This window comes from Mastacembelus armatus, chromosome 16 (genome assembly GCF_900324485.2).
Source record: "Mastacembelus armatus chromosome 16, fMasArm1.2, whole genome shotgun sequence".
Taxonomy (NCBI): domain Eukaryota; kingdom Metazoa; phylum Chordata; class Actinopteri; order Synbranchiformes; family Mastacembelidae; genus Mastacembelus; species Mastacembelus armatus.
The window spans coordinates 22,894,789-22,915,136 of NC_046648.1; the positions used below are offsets into that span (position 1 = coordinate 22,894,789).

The 20,348-nt window shown below is 39.9% G+C and overlaps 1 protein-coding gene across 11 annotated transcripts in view; it reads right to left on the minus strand.

The window, feature by feature from the left end:
- The window catches only part of dgkb (diacylglycerol kinase, beta), a 57,188-nt gene that overhangs the window by 30,791 nt on the left and 6,049 nt on the right, over positions 1–20,348 (minus strand). For 10 of the 11 annotated variants that reach the window (XR_003296258.1, XM_026317201.1, XM_026317200.1 and 7 more), the window contains 12 exons: positions 15,622–15,698; positions 14,324–14,471; positions 12,177–12,314; positions 10,074–10,123; positions 8,895–8,969; positions 8,280–8,399; positions 6,303–6,420; positions 5,710–5,798; positions 5,235–5,351; positions 4,851–4,949; positions 3,900–4,001; positions 556–629 (listed from right to left, as the gene is read on the minus strand). Coding sequence is in view for 10 of the 11 variants with exons in the window: in XM_026317201.1 (XP_026172986.1) it covers positions 556–629; positions 3,900–4,001; positions 4,851–4,949; positions 5,235–5,351; positions 5,710–5,798; positions 6,303–6,420; positions 8,280–8,399; positions 8,895–8,969; positions 10,074–10,123; positions 12,177–12,314; positions 14,324–14,471; positions 15,622–15,698 (1,207 nt within the window). In the remaining variant the exon portion in view is untranslated. Of the gene's footprint in view, positions 1–555; positions 630–3,899; positions 4,024–4,850; positions 4,950–5,234; positions 5,352–5,709; positions 5,799–6,302; positions 6,421–8,279; positions 8,400–8,894; positions 8,970–10,073; positions 10,124–12,176; positions 12,315–14,323; positions 14,472–15,621; positions 15,699–20,348 lie in introns of those variants that run through there. The other variant, XM_026317206.1, reaches the window with a different exon arrangement.

The following is a 20,348-nucleotide window of genomic DNA, read 5'->3' on the forward strand; positions in this document are numbered from 1 at the left end:
AACAAGCACAAACTCACAATCTGGGTCAGATGTGACAGATCAGAAACGTGGCCTCAGATTTTCTCGGGTAAATGCTGACACACACTGACCTCCGGTCAGAGCCTGACAGGGAGTGGACTGGGCAGCTGGGTGGGACATACCCAAAGTCCCCTTGAGGAGAAACCATTAGAAAGACTAATTCATTTTAATTTCAATTTCATTATATCAACTGGCTGAAGTCATATTTTGATCTCATAATTTAAACAAATGAGGACCAGCATAATAAGGAGTGAATGAATATGTTTCAGTAATAACCCAATTAGCCCTGGGTTAAAGAAGAGGGACCAGCCAGCGACATGACAGGAGGAGGGCGTCTGAGGAGGGGAGAGGGGGTGCGTGTGAGCCGATGGCGGAGGCGCCTGGCGCTTTAGGTAAATGTTATTGTGTTTTTATTTGACTAAGTAAGCCTAAAGCACTTGGCAGCCAGAGGCCATGCGGCTGCTGCCTTCCCTCTGCGTATGAGGAGAGGGGCTTTAGAGGCCTCTTGTAGCATGTTGAGACAGATTGTGTACTTACCTCTCTCCCTGCTTCCCCCCGCTCTTTGGATTGACAAACACTAGCAGAGGATGAGTGCCCTCTATTGTTGTGATCTGAACGGGAGATGTCAAAACAAACTGTTGGTGTTTGGAGACTGCAGGATGCTTCACAGGAATTCACTTTCAAGCCATATCCCTCAGACATTTTATTGAGTGTATATACAGCAAATCCAAGCGGTGCCAGTCATCTGTTACATTTTGTACTGAAGTTTTCTTGTTAGCTGGCTAAGATGTGAGCTCTCCCTATTCCTCTGCCTGAGCCCAAATTTAACCTCATGTTAATTATAATACCTAATTACACAGCAGGACAGTGATACAGGCACCAGAAATGTACTTTTAAGCTAAAGTCTCTGAAAATATGTCACAAAGTTCACTTTAAGGTGATTTTTCTTCTGATGAGGCAGATCTGTAGTTTCTTTAAAGGATGAGGCAGATCTGTAGTTTCTTTAAAGGATGAGGCAGATCTGTAGTTTCTTTAAAGGATGAGGCAGATCTGTAGTTTCTTTAAAGGATGAGGCAGATCTGTAGTTTAAATGATAAGGCAAATCTGTAGTTTCTTTAAACAATGAGGCAGATCTGTAGTTTCTTTAAAGGATGAGGCAGATCTGTAGTTTCTTTAAAGGATGAGGCAAATCTGTAGTTTAAATGATAAGACAAATCTGTAGTTTAAAGGATAAGGCAAATCTGTAGTTTCTTTAAAGGATAAGGCAAATCTGTAGTTTCTTTAAAGGATGAGGCAAATCTGTAGTTTAAAGGATAAGGCAAATCTGTAGTTTCTTTAAAGGATGAGGCAAATCTGTAGTTTCTTTAAAGGATGAGGCAAATCTGTAGTTTCTTTAAAGGATGAGGCAAATCTGTAGTTTAAAGGATGAGGCAAATCTGTAGTTTCTTTAAAGGATGAGGCAAATCTGTAGTTTCTTTAAAGGATGAGGCAAATCTGTAGTTTCTTTAAAGGATGAGGCAAATCTGTAGTTTCTTTAAAGGATGAGGCAAATCTGTAGTTTCTTTAAAGGATGAGGCAAATCTGTAGTTTCTTTAAAGGATGAGGCAAATCTGTAGTTTCTTTAAAGGATGAGGCAAATCTGTAGTTTCTTTAAAGGATGAGGCAAATCTGTAGTTTTTTTAAAGGATGAGGCAAATCTGTAGTTTTTTTAAAGGATGAGGCAAATCTGTAGTTTTTTTAAAGGATGAGGCAAATCTGTAGTTTCTTTAAAGGATGAGGCAAATCTGTAGTTTTTCTTTAAAGGATGAGGCAAATCTGTAGTTTAAAGGATAAGGCAAATCTGTAGTTTCTTTAAAGGATGAGGCAAATCTGTAGTTTAAAGGATAAGGCAAATCTGTAGTTTAAAGGATAAGGCAAATCTGTAGTTTCTTTAAAGGATGAGGCACATCTGTAGTTTAAAGGATAAGGCAAATCTGTAGTTTCTTTAACGGACGAGGCAAATCTGTAGTTTCTTTAACGGATAAGGCAAATCTGTAGTTTCTTTAAAGTATAAGGCAAATCTGTAGTTTCTTTAAAGGACAAGGCAAATCTGTAGTTTAAAGGATAAGGTAAATCTGTAGTTTCTTTAAAGGATAAGGCAAATCTAATTTAAAGGACAAGGCAAATCTGTAGTTTCTTTAAAGGACAAGGCAAAGCTGTAGTTTCTTTAAAGTATAAGGTAAATCTGTAGTTTCTTTAAAGGATAAGGCAAATCTGTAGTTTCTTTAAAGGATAAGGCAAATCTGTAGTTTAAAGGATAAGGTAAATCTGTTTTTTTTATTATTGTCAACAAAAGCCAAGAAAAGACCCATAAGGACCAACAATATCTTAGTCCATGTCTAAACACAGTAACTTTTCCTTCCCGTAGCTGTGCAGCTCGGCCCTAAATCCAATCATTCGTACCAACCTACAGTCTCAGTGTTTGAGAACTATAGATTTACTATAGCGAGACTATTTCTCATGGGGGATTATTACGTCTGGTCTACTAATTAGTCTTTACAGGCAAAGGGCAGTGTACTTGGAATTTAGTCAAAATAAATTACAGTGGTTTTGTTCATTATTAGACAGGAACATTTAAGTGGCTGACTGATGTGTTTTTCATGGTTTTCAGGCAATAGTCAGGCTCTGTGGCATAACACTGCACATACACATCCAATCATTTTTGCAGTTTTATCAACAATAAGAAAAATTAGACTGATGTCAGCCTCATCCTTACATAGTACGTTCAACTTACTAAATTATATTGTTCAAAAGGCTTTTTCTCCAGTTTTTTTTTTTTTTTTTGCAGATTTAAATTTAGGAAGTTGTGGTGGTGGATTTTGATGCAGGCTGTACTTCAGGCTTCAGATCAGATAGTCCTGGATATACAGCACAGTAAAAACACCCATCCAATCAATATGCCCAACTTGATAACTCATGATTCCCAATTCAGCTGTAGCAGTATTTTGTCTCTGCCTCTCGATTTGCAGGGCAGTTTGTCTGGTATGAGAAATGATTTTCTTAGTTTCTATAAGCAGCAGTGAGGACAGACGGAGCCTGTGGTGCCGAAGGCCGAACTCAAAGCGCCGCATAAACAAGCTCTAACCCAGCAGCCCCAGTCTGAATTGTCCTTCCTGCAGTTAGCCTGCAACAACTCGCCCCGTGCTCTCCCTGACACAGATGAAGCGCTTAACTCCCCCTGTCTGCTATCCCAGCAGGCCGAGGGTGAATTAATGAGCTCCCTGTCCAGTCTGGAGTGATCCATTACTTCCTGTAATTATAAATAATAATCTTGATTATTACGCTGGTTAGCTGGCGAGAGGCATAGATGGATGTGCCTGGGATATGATTCATCATATTTCTCTCCCAGCCACGCGTAGACGAGCAGTCGCCACAGACGACGGCAGGTTTCCATCGTCAGCCTGCTGCCTGACAGATATTAGAGCATCAGACTGGACTGGACTCTGCTGAGTGATACTGATTAGCAGCAGATCCCCATCATAAGTACAGTGGTTCATTTCAAAATGTGATATGCAATGATGAAAAGCTTTGATGCATGGATAATCTCCTGTAACTGATTTTGAACGCCACTAGAGAACAAAAGTTTACTTGCTGTTGATGCTCTGACTCAAATTACAACTTGTGCTTACAAAATAAATGTACAAATAATTGCTAAAAGCCATCCACTGAAGATCTGATATGTCCTGACGATATGCAAAGCAGAAGACTCACAGACTGGTTAGATTAAATTTAAGTGATTTATGTTTGTGTGTTTAGACACTGCAGTATCGATGTGCAGCTACTGTGTATACACTGTAAGGAAAGCGGTAATACTACACTGAGACTGAAGATTCAAGCGTCACCTGTAGTCCTTGGCCGTCCACTGTGACGGAATTGGCTCTCTGCATCTTCCCTCGGCTCGACTGACTGGATCGGGAGTCTTTTCTTAGTGTGGACTGCCTCTCCTGGGGTCAAAGGTCAAATAGGCTGTTAAAGGATGAATCAATGAAGTTTCATTAAAAAAAAAAAAAAAAAAAAAAAAAAAAAAAAAAAAGTGTTTTTCACTATGTGGCCTAGAGTCTTATGAGCTGCAAGACAAGTTGAGAGGCTAATTTGAAGCAGGTTCTGGGATGTTTTAAATCTGATCATTGCTTTAACTTTGCTTGGATCATTTGAAAAAGTTTCCAGTTTGTGCAGTTTAAATGGATTTTTTTTGTAAACACTGTTACAGTCGAGGCCATTAAGTGCCAAGGCATTTTTTCCCGATTACTCTGAACGTCTCGACTCCTGGCAGCATGAAGAAGGCTTTGAAACACCATTTACACCACCATGCTGGAAAATAAATCATTTTGTTTTAATGTGTTATAATTTCATTAATCCAGAAAGTTTACCTGAAAGGATGATTTAATCTGGTGCTAAATATCAGGGAAGTTTATGTAAATTAGAGTTTAGATTAAAAGCATAAATTGACAGTGTCCAGAGAAGCTTCTTTAAATGAACTGCTACAACAGAAGCTATAACCCATTAAATAAAATAGAAAATGAAATAAAGACTTTGTTCTTGGTTTTGTTTTAGCCAATTCCTGACACAAGTGGATAATTGTGTCTTAATGAGCAGTTTCAGGCAGGATCATATTCTCTGAAATGGACTGGTGTCATTTTGGGAATAAAACTCCAAAAATGAGAAAAATAAAGCATTTCAAGGCTCAGTAGGAGAACACAGGCTGATGATTGAATCCTCAGATAACACTGTGTCAAACAAGGCCAGGCTCCCTCAGCCACAGGACCGCTGACCAGCCAGGAGTGAAGTCTTACCAGGACAATGGGGCAGATTGAGTTGGGGGGCAGGATGTGATCCTTCAGGGGTCCACAGTCACACTCAGGTTTCACATGGGAGGCACACTTGTTATGGAGCTAGAGGAGGTGGCAGCCGTTATTAACAGCCAGACTTAAATCACTAAAGTAAATAAGTAAATAAGTGTACATTTTCAGGTATATGCTCAGGATTTATTTGCATTTCATGTGTCTTGGATTCTCTATTATTTTCTATTAACTTGCAACCATAAACAAGTGTTTCCTGAGTGTAAATTGGTGGGATGACTTGTAAGTTATCAGAGGTGCAAAAACGAAACCCTAAACAACAAGAAGCAGTGGGAATATAATGAGGAGGTGGCTGCCTCTCCTCGGGTGGCGGCTTACCGTGATTTGGCACCATACACAGTGGAGCCCAGTCAGGCCCTGGTAACACTTAATGGTTTTGTGACACTTGTCACACTTGGTGGGGCAGTTCCCTTCTACCCAGAAATGATGCATTACCTGTGGAGAGAGGCAGAGACAGCATACAGGGAGGGAAAGAAGTGAGAAAGGAAACATGATGGAAAAAACAAGGATATATACAAAGGCACATGTGCCACAACAATTAAAGAAAGCAAGAGGAAAAGTAAACAAGCAGGAAGGAAACACAAAGAGGAAAAGACGATAAAAAAAAAAAATAGAGGCCAAACAAACAATGTTCTCTGTGTCTTTACATCAGGATTATCCTGGTAATTATCGATGCTTAGTAGCACACTGAGTTATTTTAATTCCATTAGATCAAGAGAAGCTCTCATCCTAATCTCCGTGCAGCTTCGCTGATCCAAGCGTGCCGACTGGTAAACACTTCAATTGGACGCACCTCTGTGTTTTTCTTGGACTTGACATAGGTTTTGATGCAAGACAGCGGAGCCCGAGCCACGCAGCGCTCGTGGACTGTGTACTTGCAGACTGGGGAAAGAGAAAAAGAAATTATTTTAAGACTTTCAATGGAGAAAAGGAAAAAAAAAAAATTTGACTTTTCATATAGTTATACATATACACAAAGGTTTGAGTAACGCCGTCCTGAAGGTGCATGCTGTCATTTGAGAAAGACGACTAACAGTATGTGCACAGTGTAGAGTTGGCTGCTTTATTAAAACCTGTTTTGGAGAGGCTTTACTCTCTTGATATTTTATGGTATGATATATTTTTTTTCCCATTTCACGACCGATTGCGTCGCCTTCACCTTTTTTGTCCAGCTGGAAAAGAAAATCTTTGAAGCAGCGTTTGGACACAGAAGAAGACAGGCTAATTACAATTTAATTTAGGCTCAAGTCAATTGTTTGTAACCAGTTTTGATCACAGAGGCACAGCAAACATATCTGCACTGTAACACACACACAGACAACGCTGACACAGTATGGTACTGTACAAACCAATGTATCTGTCAAACCCTAATAGTTAGTTACTCACATGAGCAGCAGAGTCCCTGCTTCCCCAGTCCAATTAGCATGTTCAGACACAGGTTACAGTAGGCTGGTTTATTGAAGTGTTTCAGTCTCCAGACATGTTGCCCGTCATCTTTTACATTCTGCAGTGAGAGAAACAAAGAATGAATGAATAGGTAAAATTGAAAGATTACTAAATAAATGACTAATTTATTGCATGATAGCTGAGAATTGTCAACTAATTATGTGACTGATTCACTTATTTTGTTGCTCGTTTCACCAGTTGAATCTCAAACGAACACATTTTTTATTTTTGCTCATATTTTGCTTTTGTAACTTCCAGCCAAGCTGTTAGGTCCAGTAAAGACAATGCAGTCACATTCATTCATAAAAAACGACATCTGGTCGGGCTTCTTGTTGAAGCTGGTCAAATGGTTCCATCTAGTGGGAGGACGATGAACTGAAGGTGTTCTCATTAGCTTGAGGATCACACGGCATCAGCAGGGGTCCACGTATGTAAGGATGTTCTCAGGAAACCACTGGGGAGTGTGTTGGATGTTATGAGATGAGACAAGAATTGCAGACAATAGTTTTAATAATGATGAGATATAATGTCATAGCCTCGATTTATGACTTGTTTAAATTCTTGAGTCTGTATCTCAGGTTTAGATGATCTTGCAAAACATGTTAGGGGGAACATTTTACTTCTTCAAAAGCCCAAAGCGACAGTAAAGAGAACTACAGAAAACTATTGTACACATGTAATAATCAACTTGAACCAATACTTAGACATTTGGAAACTTTTTTCTAGCTATTTTCAGGATGGATTCACAAATTAAAGTCCATGAATTATCTGGAGTACCCGGTTCCAGCCTCCCTGTTTTTGGCATGCAGTAGCATGGCCTGGAATAGGAAAATCAACCCGTTCATTTCAGATTCAGACTCTCAATTTTAGTCATTTAGCTGACACTTGGAGGCACAGTAATTTACAGTGAGCTATTAGAGAGCAGATGTAAAAGGACTCTTGTGACCTTAGAGTGATTAACAAATCATCTTGCAGGATTCAAAAAAAAAAAAAAAAAAAAAAAAAAGCTGTGGAGATACTGATAAAGTCAATTTACACTTGGAGTAGGTGAGAAACGACTTTGTCATTCTATCGACTGATTTACCAAAACCAGTGTAAAACCACTCATCACAGTGTGAGTTGTAACCCTCTCAAATGAATGACTACCTTCTAAAATCATCCCTGTGATTAGAACATATTGATTAACTGCCCCCCCCCCCGTGATAACTCTTCCATTACACTGCATAAATCCTTTTAGAGCCACTCCAGAGGCTCTAGGGTGGCAATCCAGGTCTGTCTGATGGTGCATCTCTGTGGTGCTGGAGTATTGCTGCGAAATATCTCGCAAACTACTAAATTGATCGCTAAAAAAAAAAGTTGGATATATCCATGATCCTAACGACTGATCTGCTACATGAGTTTTAATGCAACCTGCAGACTAATATTTCAGGGTCTTTGTGAAATGATTTGTTTCAGTAACTATCGTTTGTTATGCTGAAGTGAAATGACCTTCCTAAAGTTGTCAACTGTTGAATCACCATCACCAAGATAAAAAGCTTCAATTGTCCACAACGTTTTGGTTTATAACCAGGTAAATGCAGAAATGACCTTTTTTACCTGCTAATTGTGAGTCTGTTAGCTGATGTTAGCATTTGGGCTCAGATTAGCTCCATAGCTGTGATAGTACAAAGTACAGCCAAACAAAGCATTACTGCTCAGTCACATTTCAACTGGTGAGACAAGTAAAAAGCAAGATGACAAATTAATGAGTCACATAATTAACTGATTCTCCCACCATAATTATAACTATTGTATTGGACATTTTAACATCTGTGTGACTATTACCTGGCTGAAGATGTACACCTATTTCAGTCTTATTTCTCTTTCTTTCTTGGAGCATTGACCAGCGAGTGATCAGCACCATCTCAGAAGACTCACCGTCTCCAGGCCGAGCAGTACGAGCAGTGGGATGGTCGTCATGCCTCCCTGGATCCACTCCTCCAGTGACACTGTGCCATCGTGGTCGTAGTCGATCTCCTGCATCATTTCCTGCAGGATCTAGAAACATAAAAAGTGATGACAAGCCAGAAGTTTCAGCTCTCAGTTAACTTCAGCAGTGGTCAGGCCCAGTGCAAATGACGAGGGCGGCCCAAAAGAGACAAAGCATAAATACATACATAACACATCTCTACATTGTGACTATAACTATTATGTTTTATACAAATTTAGTTAAAATAAATTATACAAATTTAGTTAAAATTATGAAATAACATTTAGAAAGATGTGACTGAGTCAAATTTATTTATCTATTGTTAATGCATTATACTCATTTATTTTGCTCCATTTTCACTCTCAAGAAAAATGGAAAAAAAAAGTAATTTAATGTTTAAGTTACTTGCAGGAGGTTCCAAACAGAAAAATGTCCAAAAATGAAAGGTTTTTTTTAAAACATTAGAAGCATCTGGCAACAATCCAAGAGGTTTGTTTTACAGTATATGAAATTCAGTCCTAATGTTACTGGTTTTTGTTAACTGGGTCAGTTTTCTTTCTTACTGGTTTGAGCTCAGTCACGTCCCATTCCAGGTACTCTGCCACATGCATCATCTGGGAGATAATGTGCTCCAGCTCCTGAAGTGAGACCAAAGACACTCATTATAGGCACAAAAATACTGTATTTACCTTTCCGTATATTGCAGCCTTACAAGTTGATGCCACTAAATGTCACTGGTGTGAATAGACTGATAAACAGCGTGTAATAGCAGGTTGGAGATGTCATTCTCCTGCACAGAGGAGCTGTGCAGAGAAAAACAAAGGCGGCGTGGAAAGTGCTCCAAAGCTGATGGTTTAATTACAGTGGTTGCTTTTTTTGGGGCACTGGGGGGTGACATTATCCAGTGGCAGACTGAATCACTATGATGCACTTTGGACTTCTTTAATATAATATGCTGAGAATCGGTGCAGATCAAGAGTTCACACATTTACTCGTATATTTGGAGCACGGTCTGGGTCGCACTAAATTAAGATCTCTGCTTTACTCACCACCTTTCTCTCCCATTTCAGTTACAGGAAACTAATAATGGGGTTACTCCGTAAAGCCGCCCCACCCTTTGCCCTCTCCCTTTTAACCCACCAACCTCTCACTCCCTCCAATGCACTTTCTATACATATACACATAAACACTAGTACCCTCTCATTCCCAAATGTACCAAAGCTTTTCTCCTTTATTCTTCTTTCCTTTCATTTAACGATTCATGTCCTCGTGCTACATGTCGAGTCTCCAGAACAGAAGTCTACTGATTATATGTTTGTATTATTTACAGCTAGGGAGATGTATTCATTATGCAAACCTGCCCAATTTAGAGCACTATAGTTATATCTAACATTACAACCTATTGTACCTGCTCCAGTGATGTGCAAACAGCAATTTAATGTTCTGAAACAACATTTCACGTCTCACATATCAAAACTGGTAACTATAGCTATGAAATAATTATAGCTAGTAAAGTTAACAGTTAAATATTTGCCTCTGAACATTGGTTGAGAATAGACAGAATTTCCATATCTAATTTGCCCCATGTCTCATCACATAATTTATTATCTGTTTTATTGATTTATTCCCATGAAACAACCCACACACCTGCTGAAATGATATTTTTTGGCTGTTTAGTAACTTGCCTGCGATTATAAGGCAGTCAACTTTCAGTAAAATGTACTTGAAGAGCAAATAGTTACCGAGCTGTCCAAAGACCCATTTCCATCTGTGTCATAGAGGCGAAACATAACTGTGGAGACAAAACAAAATGTCAGGCTACTCTCAACACAGCACTCGCTGCTTTATGTTGCTTTGTGAGCCTCCAAATGCAAACACAAGCAAACTGCAACTTTAACTGTCCCCCCGTTGCCACTCAAACAGGTCTCCATAGAAACCGACCACATCCCACCTCACAGCTGCGATTGGCTGTTTCTCTGACATCACAGTGATGCGTAAACACTCCTGAACTCAGCCCCAAGTCTGAGCGTAACAGACAGACCTGCAGATCATTTCCATACTGTTGGCTATGCTGCACCCACAGGGCCTCCAGGTGTGTGCGGTCGAGACGCAGCAGAAAGTGGCTGCTGACATCAGACGGAGGTTCATCAGGCCACTAACGAGCAGATAATTGATAGTTTCCTGGTGGGTGGGACCTTCTGGGGCAAAGGGTGGGGGAACCGATGTTGGTGTCTGGTGTTAGCTGTTGGGTGGAGGCTGATGGTGCTACTGTGGCCACCCAAAGGGGCTCCAAAAGGGCAATGAACTAGAAAAGAGTTGTTGTCTTCTGTCTGCAGTGTTAATGGGTTAAATAATGACAGCAGTCAAAGTGTTTTCTAATTTAGTTTTAGTCCCCATTTTAGGGTTGAGGTTAAAGAAAAATCTCTATACAAATTGTTATTGTGTGGATCCTCCCAAAAGATCTTAAAGCAATTTTCTAGTGAAGTTTATCTTTCAGAGATACCTTGTGTTGCATGTGGCTAAAAAGACAATAATCCTAACAAGATATTATTGAGTTAAACAGTTTTTTGGAAAGAAACAAAATAAAAACACTTCTGTCCATTTTACATCAGGGGTGATTGCATTCAAGCAAGAGGAATCTTGTCTCTTATAAAATCTATTTTTACACTATAGAAGCTTGTTGTACTGTAATTACCTTTTTAAGACTGATAATACTGGAAAACATGACTCTGAACGTGAGAAAGGAAAAACAAACTGCTCAAACAAGCTGAGCTGAAATCATAACAGTAGTCAGACAAACCAGCAGAGGGAGCTACGCCCCCAAGAAACAGCATGAGGGAAGCAGTAAGATTTCACCCACATGATGTGCTCACATATAGACAGCATCAGATAAATTCTTTAGTCAGCCCTTAATGACTGCCACTCTAAGAATTACAGCAGCACATAAAAAAGTCCAGTGTCCAATTAAGCAACACAACTTAGTCAATAAATGATGTGGGACACAATTAGTGATGCGGGACGAAGCGTCAGGCTGAACATGAAGCATCAAACATCTGTTTAGAAAAGCTTTACCAAGAATTACGAGAAAGAAGCAAAGTGGAAATGGTTAAATTGAATTTCAGTTAATCGAAATATAAGCCCGGGCATGACTGATAACTTTTCCTGTGAGCCTTCACTGGTAATTTTAAAACACGAGAGACACACGGTTTGATTGAGTCATGAGGGAAAAATGACTGTTAGAAAAGAAAGAACAGATCAATACAAAAAGACAGAAGAAACAAGGAACCAATGAAATATTTGAATGTCACAAGTTAATATGACAATTTAAATCAACAGCAAAGACTCGTACATATTGTGAAGACTGAAAAGTTTTGAGTTCTCAATGCACAGAACCACATAAAGGAGAACTAAAGTTAAGACACACTACAAAATGATTAATTAATGAGCTGATGAAGAGCCAATCTGAGCTTTTCTTTTTGCGATACAGAAATTTTAACAGGAAGCCTTCACGGTGTTGGAGAATTTAACAGGTATAATTCACAGTTAGAGATTTTTGGATGCGGCTCCTGGATGGATGGATGGATGTTTTTCTTACACCGGTTGTTTCATTCATTTGTGACCATGACCAAAGATTCACAAGGCTTTAGATGAATAGAGGAGCTGGGAAATGCAAATTAAGTTATGCAAGACCAAGTGTAATATAAAGTAGTAGTTGTCAGCATCCAGAAGTCAGATCAGATCCTTGTGTATCTCTGAGTCATAAATAGTAGCAGTTCTGTCTTATCCACCTCCTACGTGTTGCTGTGCTTTAGATGTTAGTTGTGCTGTATATCATTGACACTCACACTCGAGCTTGTCCTCAGGACGCCCGCCTTCCAGTAATGAGAGGTAACACACTATGTCCTTAAGCTGCACCGTATCCAGGGGCCTGGGCAGCGTGGTGGTCTTCAGAGGGGTCGAGCTGCCTTTGATCAGCTTCAGCCCTGGAGGCACACGGAGATGAAAGGTCAAAACATCCTCCACAATGCCTCTAATGTTAGCCTGACATTAGTCACACGATCACACTGATCGATAGTGGGCGGTGTCCAGTTCACCAAAACCAGAACAAACAAATACTCCAGTTTCTGCCTCATCACAGACTTTGTTTTCAGAAGAGGTTTGGGTTTTGTAAGAGCTTGTAGGTAGAGTCAACAATATTTCAACCCCCTCGCACTGTGTTCAATGATGTTAGCTTGTAAACCAGCTACTACACATGGCCAGTCATCAGGAGTCAGGTCAAGCTGTGGCCCATTGTCATACACACAATAGGGTTTTCAGCAATAGCACAACAAAGTGGAGGAGAAATATTTCATAGACTGATTGTTTCATTTGAACACAGACTGCACTAGATACTAATACGTCCACAAAAGAGCTATGCTATGCTAATTCATTTACACACTCGGTGCTTTCATCCAGCTGCATTCACCTCAATCAAGTAATTATGCCGTTTGTTACAAAAAGTGCTTTTATGGGAAATGAAGCCTTTAACGATGAGATGAGAATCCAGGCTGCTGTGCAGAGAGAGCAGCAGTCAATGTCAGACAGGACCTGTTAGCTCCCTTATCTCCACCCCACAACAAGGCTGGTGGGAGGGGTTGTAATTCACAAAACTGGATCAATGAGAGCCAATAAGAGACTCGCATTACATGTGCTGATCCAGTTCCACACGTCCTATGAGGCAAATGGGGCAAACAATGCAATAAATATTGAATTGAACAACAAGTAAAACTGCCACTGAAAAGGACAAGACTGTAGAGCTTTCAGGCTGATATGAAGTCTAGTGAAATTTACACTGAATGCAATTAATATTTATATTATTCATCACACACAGTTATAGTTATATATAAATAAGATATTTTGGTTCCCTCAGCTTTTATTGTAAAGCACTTTAGCACAGTTCAATGCACAAAAGGACTGTTTTCAATTTTCAGCTCATGAACGTCATGAATGCTACAACCAACTGGGGAACATCTTTGAATTTTTAATATACTGTTCTGCTGTTCAATGACAGACCAGTCTCTGCTAGTTAAATAAAGCAAAACAAGAATGAAGAGACAGTTTCCTCATTTCAGCCACTGTATATGTGCTTTGTTTTTGGACATTTATTCATAACTGCAGCTTGTTTACTCTCATGGATGCTCAGCTGTTGCTCATTAAAAACTACACATGACTCTTACACTGACAACAAACCTGGGCTGTATAATGTGTTGGAGCTACTGATGAGCTGCCATGCATCCCTGTTAACGTTTGACAGCTGGGTGAGATTACATATAGGCCTACTGAACATATATATTTGATCACCAGTCATCTGTTGCCATAACCCACTCTAGACATTTGCTTCAGTTTTGCAGCTTTTGGAATTTCCCCCTGTGGCCGTAAGATGTGATAATCTTATTTTCAAGCCTTGGTCACGTCCTATTTTTATATTATATTTGCAATTCAATATCAGCTGGAGAAACTTCAGCAGGATGTGGGCTCTGTGGTTTCAGATGAAAACTCTAGAGGTCACTTTTCTGTTTTTAATCAGGTAGAGAAGCACATAATGGCTGAACCGATGTCATTTTAATACCAGTTAGTCATTGCCACTTGAGAATGAGATATTAGTAATAATCCTGTAAACAAACAAGACTGTTGCCAACACAAATGGCAGCTTCTACGCTACAGTTTAGATTGTGTGCCCACCAATTGGACTTGGCAAGAAATCTGTTGGTGGATCTGATGGCATAGAATAGAAAGATGTCGTTTTAACACAGCAAAGAGAGGAAAGGTCTCAGTGGTTCTGGAAATGACAGAATAAGATGGCCCAAGAAAACTGTCACTTGCATAACATTGTGAGGACAAGAATTAACAACAAAAGCTGCAAATGTTTCTCCTATAGAGACATCTGTATCTACAAAACACCAGCATGCTGCTTGTAACTTTGCTGGGGTAAAGACTGCTTTTCCACACTTACCAGAGACTCTGGGCTTGTCAGAAGATGAGGGACTGGGTTTGGCCCCCTTGTTGCTAAATGACAGAAAGAGGTGTTGACAGAACTCTTCAGGGAGCTCGCTCTCCAGGAAAGTCTGCATAAAAACTTTGAAGCCCTCGAAGTCAATCTCCTAAAAACCAAGGCAGGAACAGGGCACGTTGTCAGTTATGGTTTCAGCTGCTGCTTTAAAGATTTCAAAGAAAAATAATTTTCAATATGAAGGGCATCTTGGTGTTAATGACTATATGTTTCACCTTTTGGTGGGACAATCTGGACTCATGTCAAGAATTCATGCTACAGATTTCTAGGATGCCTAGAGGATTGTTTGGGCTGTGGGTGGTGAAGATCTATTTTAGAACAGCTTTAATGTTTCTGTAGCTTTTCTTTGCATTCACTGCCTGTAGTGTGATCTTTTCAACTCTCCCCGTCTCTAACATTTACAGAATCATCCCTGCTTTTAGACTAACAAAAGTGGATCATCATGTCTTACATTTTGCTTATGAACACCCTTCTGACCAGTCAGTGGAGCCACTTCAGAGCAGGAATATTCCCTAAGTGTTTGTCAGCCCATTTTGTTTCTCAGTGAAAAACCTTCACTATAAATAGTTTTTTATTTTATCGCTTCACTGCTACTTAAGAAAGCTGAGTTAGAAACTGTACAAGCAAAACACACCAATAATAAGTTAGAGAGAGGAGGAGACAGCATTTACCTGGCTGAGAATTTCCTGCTTCTTTAACCCGCAGCATTGTGCGAAGAAAGAGAGTCAACATGGACGCATCATATTTATTACATTCAAAACATGCTTAATGTTCGTTTTAAGCCCATGAAGCATCACCTCATTTAATGTCACTTCATTAGGGATGTTACAACTGTCATGTAATAATTACTAAAGTATGAAAACTGGTTAGAAACAGTGGATTGAATCCTGCAGAATGACACCCTGGGATTTCTTGCCCGTTTGTCTCTGTGCACCTATAGTGAAGACTATTTATCGTATGTTGTGAAACCAATATTCTCCACACCTCATTACACACAGAATTTTCAAACTTTTCTTCTCCTCCAGAGAACTATTCACATTATTTGTCATGCTAAATTGGTAACAAATTGGTACAGTTCAGTTTAGAAAAAGTGTAAATGAAGCAGAGTATAAACTCTAAAGAAAATCCAGTGTTTGTGTAATGAAATCACAAATTATTAAAGAATATTGCAGGGTTTGGTTTTCAGGGGCTATTAGCAGCGTGAACTGTGTGTTATATGATGCAGTATAAACTGAACATACCGCCTCTGGATTGTATTTGGCCAACACACCATCTCCATGGAACTCCTGCAGCACATCCTTCAGCTTCTTGGTGGAGTCTGAAGAAAAACATACATTTGACATTAAAGGTTAATTTATCATCGCACTTACTGTGGCAAAGGAGGCAAGTGTGGGGATGTGGGGGAGTCTGCAGGGGTGTCTGCATCCATTCAGCGCTGCGAAAAGGTAGCCTACACTTCTGACTGCTGGGGTCATGTCGGGACCAGAAATGAACAGAAGTCCAGCAACAGAACACCACTCGGGTTCAGATCGGGGAGGCCTTCCTCCCAATCACACCCCTCCAGGTTTCACTGTCGCTGCCCACGTGACCATTGAATTCCCCCAACAGGATGATGGAGTCCCCCAGTAGGAGGACCTTTCAGCACCCCCCCCCCAAGAGACTCCAAAAAGGTTGGGTACTCTGCACTGCTGAAACAACAGTGAGAGACCTGTCCCCAACCGGAAGGAGCAGGGTTACACAAATGTATTGAAATTAATCTAATACAGGGAATAAATAGGAAAAACTGGAGACATGACTTGTTGAGCCTGGTCCTGGATTAAGTGAGCAATGTATTCCACATATAATCCAAGCAGTCTGTGCTCCAGTGAACCCTTGGCAATATAAAAACATTAACTGGAGCCTCGGTAAAACCTCAAAATACACAAGTTTGTTTAAAAATCTTCGAACAAGCGAGAGAGACGTAAAACAAATCCAGACAGATTATTGAAAAGAAAAGAGGGCACTTGGTTCTAAACAAAAATAACTTGATCAGTCATACATTTGCTGTGATAATTACTACATGCTGCAGAGCATTTATGAGCCCTACTGCTAACTCAATTTGCTTCACTACAGAAAGCTGCTTCTAATGTTACTAAAGCCAATTAGAAGCACCATTTTCTCACATGCACTGGAGGGTCTGGTTCATCTTTAAGCATTAGTCAGACCCTGTTCATCACAAATTCCATTAAGGTACCTGTTTAAGTTGGTGCTTCATTTTAGTGACCTTATCTTATCGTCACACATTTAATTAGCCCATGAGAAAGGGGTTTGGTTTGGTTCTTCCCAAAGAAAGGTGCCGAGGAACATTTTCAGAACTAACCCTCCAACAGAAAATAGAAGCATTATGTCGTGGTGAATAAGAGCTGACATGCTGCATCTGTTTGGATGCACGTACTGTATGAGCTCCTCTTAACAGCGTTTTGTTCCTCCTGCACTAATGGCTTTGGATCCTTGGCTTTTATCATGATGCACTTTAGTAACAGTGACTACAAATAAACGCCTCACATTAGAGTGAGTGTGTGTCATTACTGACCATCTTTATTAGCACAGTATCTACACAACACCATTACGGAGCAGAGCGATTATGTAGCCTCTGATTGCCTGTCACATTGAGCAGGCACTGCTGAATTACAAAGTATTTTCTCAATCAGGCTCATGTTTAAACCATAGTGTAACACACAGTAATAAGACAACTCTAACTTCATGTTGGTCATGCTCATAAACACACAGGATTCTGTCTCCAAAGCACTGCTGTGCTACACTACACGTCTCAGCAACTAAATTGCATAAAAGAAGCTCTAATTGTTGCGAGTCAGATCTTAGGTGCCTGACTAGGCACTTAACTATTAAAACACTGTGGAAGTGTGCACAGCTCATTTTAATGAGAAGGGAAAGAGACAGTAGGGGGTGGAAGAGAGGAGAGATGAGCAGGGAAGGTGAGGCGATGTGATGTCCATTGTTACGGCTCAGAATGGGATATTTTATAACCTGTAGCTGTGCAGAGCACGAAGAGTCGCCCAGGGCTTGTTGAAACATGATTATCTAAATCTGTCTGGTGTGCACAAAAGCCTGCATACACCTGCACACACACACACACACTAAGACTCTTTCGCTCTCTGCCTTTTATTCCATTATAATTCTCATTTGAAGCTACACCGTGAAGCCTCGATCTATTTTCTCCCTTAATTCAACAAACTCTTTAACCACCCACACAAACATGGAAACAACAGCCAAAATCTGATTCGTTCATCAATGTAGCATCTGACAAAGAGCAAGCGAGTTGCTAGTAAGGAGCGGTGTTGTCACCAGGCCCAGAGCAATCAGAGGAAGAAAAGTCAGTACTAAGTGAAAAGCATTCATTATTTAGCTTCATACTGAATGTGCTGAATGGCAAATAAGAGGCAATGGTTGGAATGGCTTTAAAAAAAATGAGATGCTCATAGTGGAAACAAGATAAGAGTTTATTTGTGAAATGTTAATTGAAGGCTGTCATCATAATGCTGTGGTCTGTGCTGAAATGTAATGTAGTAGTAATCTTAGACAGTTAATCATGATTGGCACTGAAAATAGCTTTAAAATATATATTTTACTCCTGCATCTACAGAAAATTCATGGTTAGTTCCATTGTTTGTCTTCCTACAAATGATTCACTGTGATTGATGTTTTGTACTAAAACTAATGTGTGGGTTGTGCACAGCATCCTGCAGTTATCCAGCCAGGTACCGTCAGAATCCCATCCCTGGTGCCATTACAAATGATGACATGTACCAACACCTTGGAAAGCAACATAAACTCCAGGCACCCAGAGCTCGGTCTGGTGGGCACCAGAGCCGTTTGCTGGGTTGTGAATGAATCATTTAGCTAACAGCACCTCAGTGCTTCAGCTTCCTACATCAGCAAAATGAACACGGGTGGGATGTTTGAGGGTGACCATAATGAACTGCAGTGTTACTGTCAGCTCAGTGGTCTGATATTATCAGAGGGGATTTCTGTTTGTGTGCAGTGACTCCTGTATATGCACATTTGTCTCCTTGTGTGAGGAAATTTACTGCAGCTATAAAGCAGAAGTCCTTCCAGTATCCCAGAGTGATGGCTTTAAAATTGAACTCAGGGCAAAATAGAGTTTGGGATAAATGGCAGCAGGAGGCTACACAGACACACAGTAAGGAGACAAATAGTACTTCACTGTTTTGCTTTCTTAGATGAGAATGTTGATGCGAATTTCATCTCCATGTTTCACGGAGCGACTGGTCCATGATGTGTTCACTCGCACAGTTAGCCTAGCATAAGACAGCTAACTTAAAAAGTTCCTCCCATTTGTTCTGTTTTCATGTTGTAGCTCATTTGCAGACAAGCTAACCACCAGTACATCCACATGTTCAAAGATCAGACATGAAACTGGTCGTTGAGTCTAAATCAAAGTAACAAACAAAACAACTCACTTCACCAAAGGCAGGGAAGAAGAAGAACTACGGAGTGCTGCAGCTCCAACCGTAAAAGTTATGAGAAAAGGAGCTGCAAGACAAAACACCTTGGCAAATGGTTCTTTGGCACAAGGATAACAGTGTCAAAGGAAGCAAAGCCACACGTTATATAGGCTGTATTTGTGTTTTCATTCCTTAACTGTCTTAACGATGGCATCCAAGAAGGTGCTACAAGCATTAAACTGCAGAAAAACAACAGCCAAATATAATCAAACACGCTAAAATCCATTCAACAATGGACCTCAAGAAAGAAAATTAAGTTTTTTTATGTTTGTTTGAAGCTTCAGAAAACTACTGTTACTGTACAAACTCATTTCAACTTGATGGATTCAAGCTGTGCACATTCTTAACATTTGATCAGCAGCATAATCAGAGCCAGTTAAGATTATTTTTCACCCTACTGGAAAATTTAATCACAAAAATGTCACCTGAGAGTAACAAAAGATTTCAAACGTCAACTTCCGACAGCCCTGCTGAAGTGGAAGGACAGGAAATCTAAATGTCAGTGTAAGTGGTGGTGTTATGGGGCCTGAAATGAAAACGAATGAAAGAAAATATACCTGCAGCTTTCAGCTCTGTCACTCAGAGCCATAATATGACAGAAATCAAGTAGAGAATGATTTGACATGAATTTGGATGCTAAAAATCATCCGGTTCATGGGGGGAGGCGATCCACAAAATGTGACAGTCACAGATATGGAGGTGAAAATCCAATAGGGCAGGTGATGTGTTCACTGACAGGTGTTATAATAGAAGATGTCAACCTGGACAGCAGCTTGGATAAAGAACCTGAGACAGTTGAAAATGGTCCTTGTAACTATATTGAATTGAATGGGATGTCAGAGTACTCATGGGAACAAACCAGCAACACATTTAAATTCCAGCTTCGTTCAGATTAAACAATACTTGTTTAAATCAAAGTGTTTTTCCCCCTATAGGAAGAAAGAGTCTGTGAAGTCTTCTGAATTACTATTGTACCCAAAAATCAAAGCCCTATACAGTGTAAGTGAATACAACTAAAGACTGCAAACTACATCTTTCCAATTGATCATACAGCTCTGTAAAAGACTTTCAACAAGGACTGATTATCACCTTTGTCAAAGTAGAATATTTTGCAGGACCTTTTTATTAGACTGCATTAGTTTAGACAGACACCTGAGTGTATACGACTAAATTCCTCATCACGACCATGTTAGCAGAAATAAACCAATCATTCCTTTGGAGCCTGGTTACCAGATGAACGTAAAGCTTGCTGCTGGAAACGGCCGATAAGAACAGGTATGACACTAACATAATGAGCTGAAAGACACTAAAATGCTCTGTAGAGCTGAGGGGAATGAAAGGACAGGGTGACAGTTTCATCTGATATTGTTACTACAAATTACCCCACTCTTGTTTCATATAATCATTTGATCTAATATTAACATAGAAAGACTAAGATTAAT